The following is a 12,807-nucleotide window of genomic DNA, read 5'->3' as shown; positions in this document are numbered from 1 at the left end:
GTTCTCATAGCATCGATACAGAGATCCCTGAGGAAACACATCACTTGGAAGAATAGATTCATCATGGCAAGTATTAATTCTAGTGTCTTCGCTAAAAAGTCCATAAAAATGTCCAGTAAGGATTCGAAGGTGTCCCATAACCAACATGACAAACGCGTAGTAAACTCGGTAAATTGTTCGATAACATTTGATAGCCTTTTTTTCATGATAGATCAATGATTTATACCGATACCATCACAATTTCTTTTATTCGTATAAACTTTTGATACGTAATTTAACAGAGATTCGTAATCCTCCGCGTAATTGATAGGAAGAATTCAGAAAGGTTAGATGATAACGAAATATGAAATTGTCAATTTTTAGACGGATAAATAATAATTTACATTCTTATGTTTTTCGAGTAATAGTTTATTTCTTTGACGATATAATTAAGATATACAAATTGATTATGACAATTGTATGTTCTTCGTTTACGAACTATCGATTTTACATTTTAGAATGAAGATAAAAAATTGTAGCAATGGTGAAAAGCCTAAATGGGATCGCAAAGTTATGTTATTACATGTCGTAAGGTATAAGCTTACAAAATTATTCAAAAGATTATTCGATTTTGTTCGATGTAAAGCGACGGTCGGTTAAAAATATCGTAATGTGGCAGTTCTCGTTATTTGTGTTCAGAAAATGATCAAACATAATTAGGTATGTCTTTTCCTCATTGACTGATATAATTGTACTTTAGATTGAATTCGTCTCGCTCAAACGAGTCCGAAAAAAATAAATAATATTAAGATGATCAAAGATGTTTCTTTGATCCGATTAGTCCCGTTACATGCATCTGCGTCATTACATGATTGAACACAACCCCGAACGTATCTAGAAATTAGAGAAATTATATCGAATGTTTTTAGCTATAATTATATCGTTTTGAAAAAATTTTATATTACTTATCGTCGAAATAGAAACCACCGCAATGAGACATTCTTATGATCTCAGAATCCGTTGTCAGAGTTCCGCTATCCAACGCACAGCTTCTGACAGTAAGTGAAACACCGGATTCGTCTGAAACAATTTAACTTATTTAGTAGAACTCACGAATCTTCACTTCTCCGTTAAAAAAAATTCACCATATATCCCAGCTATTTTTATACAAGCGGTCGCAGGAAACAGACCGTCTCGACCTTTGCGACCACCCAAACAAGGTGACTCCAAAAAGGCAAGACTGCCATTATTGTGAAAGGGATCGTCACAGGGTTTGTTATCACCGTCGATTGAGACACATTTAAAACAATCAATAGCCCAAGCTAAAAAAAGAAAAAGAAAAAGAAAAAGAAAAAGTAAAAAGAAAAAAGAAATTTTATACTTATCGAGTAAATAGAACGAGTAAATCAAACGACATCTTTAACACTCCGACATTAATTAAACTGCCGTCTTATTGATTTTCTCACGCCATTACAAATCATTGAAAAATTGATTGATCATCAACTAAGACTACTGACCTCTTTGAAGAAGAACCATTAGTAACATGAGAATGCAAAGAATCGAAGAACATTCCCGATTCATTTTCCTTTGAAAGGAAAGTACTATTAGCTTCATGAAAAATTCTACGGATCTTCATCAGCTGTTGGACAGTTGAAAAAGTCGTCGATGAAGGTCTTCGCCGACGCTCATGACAGGATCGATATCGATTGAAAAAAAATTTGTTGGATCTATACTACTTTTCAAAATCGTTTTACGATCCACCGTCTACGATTGAACTTATTCTTACTTATTAGATCCATAGAGAGATCTTCTACGAAGAAGTATAGGCCTCGACAACGTTCCTTGATGTATTGCACTTCCTTACTACTGACGTAATGTTTTGCCACGACGTTGCCAAGGGAATATATATATCGTAGCCTCGGACCGTTGTTAGAGCTCGATCTCTTCTTCGAAGATTTATAACTTCATAACGGATCGATTATCATCTTCCTTGCGTCGCACCTCATTATATCCCCCTTTATCCTGGCAAATCTCGAAGGAATTTCAGGGCAAAGGGACACGGACTAGACGTGTATCTTCGGAGATCGTTAGCGGTTCGTCGAATATCTTTCAACAACAAGAAGAAACGTTTCAAAAGCAAAAATTGAACCAGTTGTTCGATTTATTCAAATTACTTTTTCGCGAAGTAATCGCGTGATAGTGTTTTAGTAAAGAACGAACGAGAACGATGACAACGACTATGACAACGATTACGACTACAACTACGACGACGACGATGACGACGACGATCATGCGGCACGCGAATTCTGGGTGCAGTTTATGATTTACTGAAAGGAGACAGCGATCTAGTAGAAATGGAAACACGTGGGAGGGAGGATGTCGGTATTTCTTCGTAAGACCGATAGAATCCATCTAGATTTCGTAGAAATAAAAAATGAATACAGTTATAATGAACATAGCTATATACGAAGTTAATGGAATCCGATTTATACTTTATTACGTATTTTTACAATGTTAGATATAAATAATAAAAATAATCTAATTGTTTCGACAATACGATAAAAAAGAATCGCGGGAAGGTGCGGTAGATTCATTCGAGGAAGTTGATAATTCGTGTAAAACTCCGCAGGCGCCGTAAGAGATAAAGATAGAAAAGGAGGTTTGAATTGTCGCGGGTCGCGCATGCGCGCGCAGCGTCGCGGGCCAATCACCTTTCGACGGCGTGAGAGAGAGAGAGAGAAAGAGAGGTGTAGAGAAAGAGAGAGAGAGAGAGAGAGAGAGAGAGAGAGAAAGAAAGATAGAAATGTAGGGGAAGAGAGAGAAAGAGAGAGAGAAATGTAGGAGAAGAGAGAGAGAGAGAGAGAGAAAGAGAAAGAGAGAGCGAATGAGCGAGAGAGAGAAAGATTGGCGGTTGGGAGGGAAGGGAAAGGAGGCTGGTGCACGTCTCCTCTGCCGTAGCGACACACCGCGCACGGTTTACAACGACCACCACACCAGCACAATGTGACTCTGTGTATTATTGTTTCGAACGAGGAAAAAAATGTGTCGGTCTTTCTCGCTTCCATGTCTCTTCGAGAAGTTCACGTGAGTTCGGGTTTCGGAGGACAGTGGAGCATCGCCTCGTGCCTCTCATCGTGCCTCACATCGTCCAAGGTGCGACAATAATAATGGGCCAGTCGTCGAGCAACACCGGACACAGCGGTGAGTCTCTCCTTCTCTCTCACTCAACTAATATACACCTTACGCGTTCCCAGTCTCTCCTTCTCTACCTGTGTAACCACATACGTGTATGTACACGCGTATACATACACTACGAACGCGAGAGAGGCCTTCTTCTTTTCTTTGAGAACGCGTTAAAAAAAAGTAGTGTGTTGCCACTATCCACCACAGCTACCATTTCTCTACCATACTACTTATGATCTTGACTCTTTTCGGCATCGATAGCGATCTCTCTACGAGCCATTGATTTGGACATTTGACGTGTGTCAACCTGTCACGGGTTCTCGTTCCTCGTTTTAAACTAACCCCACGACCTTTATTTCTTTCTTTCTTTCTTTCTTTCTTTCTCTCTCTTTCTCTATCTCTATCCCTCGTTCTTTCATTCTTTTTCTTTTTCTCTTTCCTTTCTATTTTTCGTTCTCTCTCTCTCTCTCTCTCTTTCTCTCTCTCTTTCTTTCTTTCTTTTTCTTTCTCTCTCTTTCTCTCATTCTGTCTTTCTTTCCCTTCCTCTTTTCTTCTTTTCTTCTTTGTCTTTTTCATGTACAATTTAGCTACTCGAGAGAAGGTTCATCGCCTTCCTTTCTTTTCTTTTGTTTCGTTTTTTACAAATTTCTCGATTATATATCTATTTCGAGAAGAACGACATAAAAAAAGAATAGAAGACGCTTGTTTTGAGGTTAGGTCGACCGTGCGTCGACGTAATCAAAACTACCAAAACGGTTCTCTTTCTCTCTCTCTCTCTCTTTCTCTCTTTCTTTCTCTCTTTTTCTCTTGTACTCGTGTTCTAACGCGTATACGCACCGCAGTACGTTCGTTCATTTTCATTCCTTCCTTCCTTTGTAGTGAAGTACCTAAAGTGATCATGTCACTCATTTTCTCTCTCTCTCTCTCTCTCTCTCTCTCTCTCTCTCTCTATCTTTCTCTCTATTTCTCTCTCTTTCTAATTGTCTTGATTAGGATCCAGGCCCAATTACCCTTTCATGTAAAATAATCGCATTGATCTGATTTTTCTGCCGCATTGACTCGATCTGCGCAAAACGATCATTATTGTATAACCAATGGGATATTCTCAAGTTATTCTTACTCGTACTGATATTTTTTTCTTTCTACATTATTTCTCTTCGTCCTCTGTTTATCGTATCGTTTCTCTCGTGAACGTACGCTTATTTTTTTTTCTGCCATTCATTTTTATTCATTCATTTATCGAAGAAAGAGCGTTGGTCATTACGTTTTTCGTTTGTTTACACTTTGTGCTTGAGTGAAGAAGGTTCGATAAGGCAGGTGTCATCTGTTTCGGCGCAATCAAATAATCTTTCTTTTTTTACTCGTGCAGTAAGTAGAATACGTTTTTGTGTGAAGTATATATAAATCGTATAAAAAGCTCTAATTGTCGTTTCTTGTAGATCTCGAGTCTACCGTGTTATTTATATCGTTGATAAATGCTATTTTCGGAAATGAATAGGTACGACTATTTTTTTACCGACTCGTCGACCCGCCAGAGTTGTCCAAGGGCGACACCTACGCTAAACTATTTACCTGGTCGGTAAGAAAGGAAATGCTCTTCCGATATGTCCGTAATACGCACGAGCAATCGCGCCGGTGACAACGCGGTTATTAATTTTCAAACGTTGTGTTTTTTTTTTTTTTTTTTTTTTTTTTTTTTGTAACGAAGGATAATAGCTATGGTGATTGTTTCCAAGAAATTTTTTTTTTACAATATTTATCGAACATCTCATTTAGATTTATTTTATTTTTAATTTAAATTTTTGTAACAGTTCGAGGATGCTTAGAAATATCTAAGTCGGATAATACGCATTATCTTTTAGGCCATTAATAGTTAAAATGAATAGTAAAAAAACGTATCGTCTTAAGATATGTGATAAACTATTGAGCTGCTTACGCGTCGATTTATTTTAGAAGAGATAACATCGAAGTTGATATGTTGTTTCGAACGGGGAAATTTGCGACGTATAATTCGCTTTTATCACCATTAGAGTTTCAGAAATTTTAATATATTTAATTGATCTATTATATCGAATTTATATTGTTATTATTTATTAGTTATATTTATTTGCAAATTATTTAAGATAAAATAACCACAAAATAACCACAAGCTTTCCCTATATTTACAAGTCAAAAAATTGTTTTTAAGCCCTTGGTACAGGCACGTTCGTAATGTATATAATTAGAAATTGCCCTAATGAGGAGCTAAACGTGTACTGATAGATGGCGTTCTTAACTATAATTATCGACGATGCAAAGAGTGCTGTATATTTTCAGGTACAATATTAAAAAATCATATAAATAATTATTGATTGTCATAAAAACGATTTTTATTCATTGCAATTAATTTCTAAAGTACGAGAAATATTCTCAGAAAATATATAAACGAACGTTCGAATTTGTTCCATTTATCATTTTTGCGATACAAGTCATCTAATTCTAATTAAAATATTTATCAAAACATAAAGTCTAGGAAAATCTAAAACAAATCTAGGAACACATAGCAACTTAGATAACAATCAATCACTAGTAAAACAACAATTTCTTCGTAATAAATAATTTATTATACATTTGCTTTCGATTGCATGGTAAAGGATAATAAATTTTCAAGCGTTCTATAAATAATTAAGGAGAAACAAACGTTGCCTTTAACGCATTTGTCGTCTAATAGCATGTTACATATTTTTTTATCAATATGATGGATAATGTATCATTGACAATGTATCATTGGCAAAGCCGAGAATGTAATAATTCCTTGAAAATGTTTTAAGTCTCGTCGCTTCATTTAATTACGATTGTCTCGTTAATCATATATTATCACAAGACTTTAATTTCATTGGTCTTCAAGTAAATATTTCAACAGCTGCAACTTTTCGCACTTTACCACTATCTTTTATACTTTCATAAGGTTTTCGATTGCGTTTTACTCGTATAAGGTTGGGTTTCGAGGCTTGCAAGATGGCTTGCACCCCCGTAATACTCCTTTCCTTTTCTCTAGGTGCCCAGGTACGTTGATGTATATAGTATGGGGCACAGATGTTATTGTCATATGGCAGACACACGGCCGAGAAGAAGGGCCTAGCATCGAGGTAGCCGAAAACCGCGATTGCACGTTCCTCGCGAACGGATCCTCCCTAATATCAAGTCGAACATGGAGTGAGTGAGTGTGTGTGTGTGTGAGAGAGAGAGTGAGAGAGAGAGAGAGAGAGAGAGAGAGAGAGAGAAGTGGAGTGAGAGAGAGAGGGGGAGAGAAAGAGGAGACTTCCTCCGTGATTATCTAATCGCCGTCACGCGAACATCGACCGCAGTAATTTCGCTCGTTAGTATTCGAGGAAAGGGGAGGTAAAGGGGAAGAAGAGAAAAGTAAAAATATTCGTGTATCGCCATTGTCCTATATAGCACACATGATACTTAAGTGAGAAAGGAAACCACAAGATGAAAGAAAAGTGAAGAAAAAAAATATTCTTTTTTCTCTTCTTTTTGTTTTTGTTTTTTTGTTTTCTTTTTTCTTTTTCTTTTTTTTTCTTTTTCCTTTTTCTTCTTAAAGACTATAAAATCTTCGTTCTTCAGAGGATGGTAATGATTTAATGAACCGTATAGTAAATCCTTGGAACAAGCTTCGACGGTGGATGAAATTTCGTTAGGATACGAAAGCGTAAGAGCGACGATAAAGGGTCAAAGGCACTACTTCCGGGAGGGTGTGGACGAGGAGGGTAAAAGAAGACAAAAAGGAGGAAGAAATCGCATAGACGAGGCGCTAGCGTTGCCTCTACTTCAGGGCAGCGACCCAATTCTCATATGTATTTATACCAGAAGACGCTATGCCGGCTGCGTGTAGCCATTTTGAAGAGAGAGAGAAAGGGGGGGAAGAGGAAGAGGTGCATAAGAAAAAAGAAACGTCTCGTGCGTCACGAGACGCACTTCGAGATCTCTAATGACTTTGGAAATTCAATTCCGCCTTCTGTTCCGATAGCTCGTGTCATTGTTTTTTTCTTCTTTTTTTCTTTTTTTTTTTGATAGTTTGGTCCATTTACAATCGTATCATAAGTTAAATCGCGTTTTAAATCTCACTATTATTTCTTTTGTTTTTCTTTTTGTTCTATTTTGCGATTTCGCATTATTTTTCTTTTTGTTTTTTTTTTCTTGTTCTATTTTTTTCCCACGAAATATAAGAAATTTTTCGAAAACGAACTATTTCTTTTTTTTTTTTAAATGCATCGAAGCAAACATGATACGTTAGGAAAAAGCAGAAGATAATTGAGAGAGATAACGTTTTCTGGAAGAACACGAGAAATTTGAAGAAGAAGAAGAAGAAGAAGAAGAAGAAGGAGAAGAATAAGAAGAATAAGAAGAATAAGAAGAAGCCCGATGGAATTCGGAGGAAAAGCGTCTAGGTGAAATATCGTCAGGCAGCCACTTCGTCTTACGCGAGCGTGCATATCTCTCTTGCATAATCGCGGAACGCTTTCGAGAGTGCTCTTGTTTACGGCCTCGCTCTCGTATTTTCTCCCTCGAGTTGTAGCTTCCGAGCTGTGGATTTCTTTTCGAGCGAACGTACGTATTGTGTGTAATGCGACTTTTGCAAGTGTGGAAGACGAAGGAAAAGAATCATTAGAAAAGAGGAAGAGAAACGACAACGTTGAAAAGAAAAGGAAGATAGAGAGAGAGAGAGAGAGAGAGAGAGAGAAAGAGAAAGAGACAGAGAGAGAGAGAGAGAGAGAGAGAGAGAGAGAAAGAGAGAAAGAGAAAGAGATAGGGATCTATAAATCTCGAGCTCGAAATCCTCCCACGCTTCAAGTCGACACAGCTGATTTCGTCGTTGCGTGTCCCTCGCTCGAGACGTTCTTACGTAGACATTGCACAATGACTTTACTTTTAAAGCTCCTGGGACAATTTTAAAGAACCCTCTTTGTACGAGAATCGGTCCGCCGGAAAATCGGAGAAAAATACTCGCTTTACGATTTAAACATTCTTTTTCTCTCTCTCTCTCTTTCTTGCTCTCTCTCTCTCTCTCTTTCTATCTCTCATTTTTTCCTTCTTACTACTATTCTCTCCTTTCATGAAGCTGCACGTGCGTCTAAAGAAGAACTGGGAGAGGAGGAGAGACAGCGTATTGTTACGCGAACTTGCGTTCTTTGCTACTAGAAAATAAGAGGGAAAGAGAGAGAAAGAGTGAGAGAGAGAGAGAGAGAGAGAGAGAGAGGGAGAGAAAGAGGGAGGACTTTAACTTTTTCAACCTGAACTGGAAAGCTGTATTTTCTTTTGTAAGGAAAGCGGCAGGTAGCTCGAAAGGTCTTCTTACTCGATTGATATCTCGAAACCGCAAGAATCAAGGAAAGATCGGTACGAAGAAAAGAAAATTGGAGATGGGGAAGGGAGAGATTTTAGTTCAGATCTTGTACTAACACAAACATATTGTAGTAGAAGCAACTTGACTAAAAATAGTTCTAAAGATAAAGAATAAATTATATAAACTTTTAAACGATCGATGAGGATTCATTGGTTCATATTCATTTTCAATATTTCACAATTGATATAATATACGTTCAAGTTCGATAGTATAGAGAGATAATAAAAAAATTTATATATATACCCGATATCTTTACGACACGGTCCGTTTACTTGACTTTTATCGATCCTAAACATTGTTTGTGTGCGTTTATATAGACACATATAGACCTATATTGACTTTCTCAGGAGTGATCGTAAATATGACACAGATAGGAGGAAGAGAAACAGAAGATGAAGGTGGATCGGATCGCTAACTATTGAGAAATTGCCGAGGTCTGACGAGCGATGCTACGTTACATGGGATTTGTACACATAGCAGAACTTATTTCTGGTTTCGCGGGAGTATATTCGTCGCGGTGCCATCAACGTTAAAGCCTTCGTTAAAGCGGAAGAGCAAAGCAGAGAAGAAAGAGAATCTCGCGATGATCTTCTAGCCGCGATTCGTCAATAAACTTTCGCAGTACACCAGGAGAGCTCTGTACTATGTACATATGTGACGTTGAGTCTCGAGAATATAGGTCGTTCGAAGCTGTTTATTTGTGAAAAAACTACACCTGCTATTTCCATCGCTATGCTGCCTACATCAGGAGTAAGAAAGAAAGAAAGTGAAAGAGACAGGAAAAGAAAGAGAGAGAGAGAGAGTGAGAGAGTGAGAGAGAGAGTGAGAGAGAGAGTGAGAGGAAGAGCCGGTTTTTGAACAAAATGCTAACAAAATGACAATTTATTCAAATATTTCTCAAGAGAGACTTTCTTAAGCGAGATACTCACAACATATCGCCTCTTAGATTTATCGTAAATCAAAAGATCGAGGATTAATAAATATTTATAATACAAATATTTATCATATTGATATATTCTTTTTATACATTTACATGCATCCAAACTAATATATAAAAATGTTGATACAGTACTTAAAATTAGCACGACACACGCGTTAGCTACCCTAACTCTTTGTTTATAGAAAAACATATAGTTAATTTTATAAAGATCACGTCGACGGAAGAGATCGATCTTTTATGTGGATCAACCGCACGTGTACACCATATCTTTATATAATTTTTCTTCTTTTTTTCCTTTCCATTTTTATCTTCATAGAAAAAATATATAGGTACTCTCCTTCGATGGCATTTCTTCGAGCGAAGCAACATTTTATGTTCTAGAGGGTTGCTTAATGACGTTTCATAAGAACCCCTTGCTTACTTTTCTATATCCGGAGCTCGTCGTGCTAAGGGCGGAAACGTCGAGGGGTGGAAAAAATAAATAGATGCTCGGTGTAGGTGGCGGCCAATTCTTTTGGTAAAATGCATTCGCGTGGACACACATTTAAGCCGAGATAGACGACGGTAATCGTTGCAGTGCGAGCATATGCGTGCGTTCTCGTGCGAGTAAACGAGGAAGGGACGGACGTTCGTGCTTTTAACGTGTGCACCTTCGGACAACGGCTATTCTGAGAACACGATGCACGTGATTTTACTGAGATATTTTACGGACGACATTAGAAAGATATTTTCTTTTTGATAATTACATTTATTATAAATATTTATAACGTTAATATATTTTTTCTCTTTTTTCCATTGTTTCTGCTTTTTTTTCTTTTATGCATCAATTTATTTTTCGTCAATTTTTTTTTTTTCATTCAACTTTCATACTAGAATTTCAATTTCTCAACGAACTAGATCGAAATGTTTTTATTTCTGAAAAAGAAATTTGTTCATTATTTATTATTTGAAGATATATAGGCATTATTAATGATAATAGAAAATAAACAAAATACGAGACATTACTCGTGTATCATATTTACTTGCAGTATCGTCAAACGTGCCGATACGTTGTCCGATTTTCAAAATAACATTTCTAATACCATCCCGATAGACGGAGGTTAATTCAGCCTGGCTGACCGTCTATTCCCAGTGCAGAACGTTGCAACACATAGGCTGAAAGTAATCCCGCCACGCTGTATTCTTAACTCGGTGGATGTACGAAGACGACGAGGAGAAGGAAGAAGAGAAGTAACGTGCTAGTGGAAGAGAGTAAGTGAGTGAAAGAGAAAGAAAGATGGATAGAAGAGATGGGATGTTGGTCTGCATTGAAGGAGGGGAGGTAAGGGGATAAAAAAAGGGCAAAAGAGTACGACGATGACGTCAATCGGAAAAGGTTCCTCCCGTGCCACGAGACACGAACCACTCTCTCTCTCTTTTCTTTCTCTTTCTTTCTCTTTTTCACTCTCTTTTGCCCTCCATCTTCGATACTAAACTCAAAGTCGAAGCCAAAGTTATCACAGTCTTTTTCTTTCTCTCTCTTTCTCTCTTTCTCTCTCTCTCTCTCTCTCTCTCTCTCTCTCTCTCTTCTAATTGTTCGTATCTCTCTCTTCCTCCACCTTTTCTTATCTTTACTCTCGACGGCGTCTTCTCATTAGAATAGGTGAAAGCACGCGGGTAGTGGCATGCGTGCGATCCGCAGGCGAGAATTGGCCCCACGTCAAAGAAGCTATTTGCAACTCTCGCGGATTAATTTTAAGAGCGAACGACGATTTTGTTAACCTCTCGTCTCACCGTCTCTGGATCCTTTGCCAACTTCCCTCCTTTTATTCTCTCTCTTTCTCCCTTTCTTTCTTTCTCTTCTCTTTTTGTTCGATGTAAAGGCGAGAACACCTGCGCCGTAGTTCCGTTGATTTAAGATACGTACGATATAACGCTTATGGCTGCTGAACATTGAAATTATTCAGAACTAGGCATAGTTACCTTGAAAAATTATTTTGAATATCGATCTATTTTTATGTAAAATGAGATTTGAAACCATATACTATTAAACAAATAATTTTTGTATAGATATGTATATGTCAATTTTATCATGAAAATCCGGCCCTAAGGAATGTAATGATGTGATCAATTTATCGTTTACAGATGTAAGAAATAATTCTTAATATTAATAAATTTATATTAATAATATTGTGATGAATTTACCATTTACAGATGTGAGAAATAATTCTTGACTAAGGTAAAATCTTCATATGATTCATCTTAGTGATGGGCCGAATAATTTTTATTAAAATTTATTCGTTTACAAAAAAGATGCTTGGTGAACTTCTTACGAAACGTCGAGATTTCAACTTCAATAATAAGAACACTGTACAGTTGGAATAAAAAGTAAGTATAGAATGATATACGTTGGTTTCTCTTAAGTCTAGACGCGAAATAACCTGCTATCATCAAAGAATTCCCGTCACTCTCGTAATGTTGAGTGGAAAGAAATGACTGAACATCATAGAACTCGAATATAACACTTATGTAACTCATTATGAGGAATTATAGGACTATAAAGGAATTTAGGATTATAAAGAAAACGGTGGTAGTTATCCTGATTACATGGAGGACTTAAACATCATAGTCGAATAACTGCAGAAAACATTTTTTATGTACCCTCATCCTCTTTTACAGAACAATCGATGGTCGGTCTTATAAATAATGAAATTATATTATAATATAATTATAAGTAAGAATGAAACATTCATGTAATTGTTTAGAAGGAATTATTTAACAGAATAATTTATTTTTTCGTGTGATGCAAATCGTTCATTTAGCATTCATAATTGAATCTCTCAAAAAGCTTGCACAGTATCGATCGATAACGCGGCAATATTGAAAGCAATACACACATCTAGCTTTATCTCGTAACTCTGCGTTAATTATGCGACCCTTTAACCCTCTCTCATTTTTCTCAGTACTCGTGATCGCAATTGAAGGGCAACCACGGCGTTGCAGTTTTCAAGGTGTACGCTACGAATGTCAGGGTCGTCGAGAAGGTACGGGAGATGATTGTCGTTTTGCGAGGGTTGGAAACATGGAATAAAGATCGTGAGAGGGGGTGAAAAACGGCATCGAAGGTAGAAAAGTATGAGAAAGAGAGAGAAAGAGAAAGGAAGGACTTTTATCCCTCGTTAAGGACGACGATGGAAATCCTCTCTCGTTCTCTCTTTTACCCCCTTTTTCCTTTTTCGCAATTATAAAAGCTACCCTTTGATGCGTTGGATGGGGCGACTCGGCCACCCCAAACAGAATAATAATTTCTATGCATTCGAAGAAAAGTGTTCGAACG

At 37.2% G+C, this 12,807-nt stretch overlaps 2 protein-coding genes across 4 annotated transcripts in view; one reads left to right on the top strand and one right to left on the bottom strand.

Annotated features, from left to right (window-relative positions):
• Positions 1-397: 397 nt before the first annotated feature.
• Positions 398-4,616, bottom strand: LOC124947924. 3 transcript variants are annotated; one of them, XM_047490738.1, is made up of 5 exons: positions 1,766-4,610; positions 1,497-1,618; positions 1,125-1,301; positions 945-1,059; positions 398-873 (listed from the first exon to the last, which is right to left on the bottom strand). In XM_047490738.1, exons 2-5 carry the CDS (start codon positions 1,591-1,593, stop codon positions 756-758), a joined length of 507 nt encoding a protein of 168 aa, XP_047346694.1. In that variant the 5' UTR covers positions 1,594-1,618; positions 1,766-4,610; the 3' UTR covers positions 398-755. The 3 variants fall into 3 exon arrangements, with proteins under 3 accessions (XP_047346694.1, XP_047346695.1, XP_047346693.1); XM_047490739.1 differs by lacking the exon at positions 1,497-1,618 and having other exon boundaries at positions 1,766-4,616; XM_047490737.1 differs by having other exon boundaries at positions 1,497-4,610.
• The window catches only part of LOC124947919 (protein neuralized), a 63,050-nt gene continuing 53,143 nt past the window's right edge, over positions 2,901-12,807 (top strand). Inside the window, exon 1 of the mRNA XM_047490731.1 lies at positions 2,901-3,180. Coding sequence (XP_047346687.1) covers positions 3,147-3,180 — 34 coding nt within the window. The 5' untranslated portion in view covers positions 2,901-3,146. The remainder of the gene's footprint in view (positions 3,181-12,807) is intronic.

Source organism: Vespa velutina, chromosome 3, assembly GCF_912470025.1.
Source record: "Vespa velutina chromosome 3, iVesVel2.1, whole genome shotgun sequence".
In the NCBI taxonomy this organism is placed as follows: Eukaryota; Metazoa; Arthropoda; class Insecta; order Hymenoptera; family Vespidae; genus Vespa; species Vespa velutina.
The sequence above is the reverse complement of the archived record's forward strand: the minus strand, read 5'-3'. Positions and strand labels throughout refer to the sequence as shown.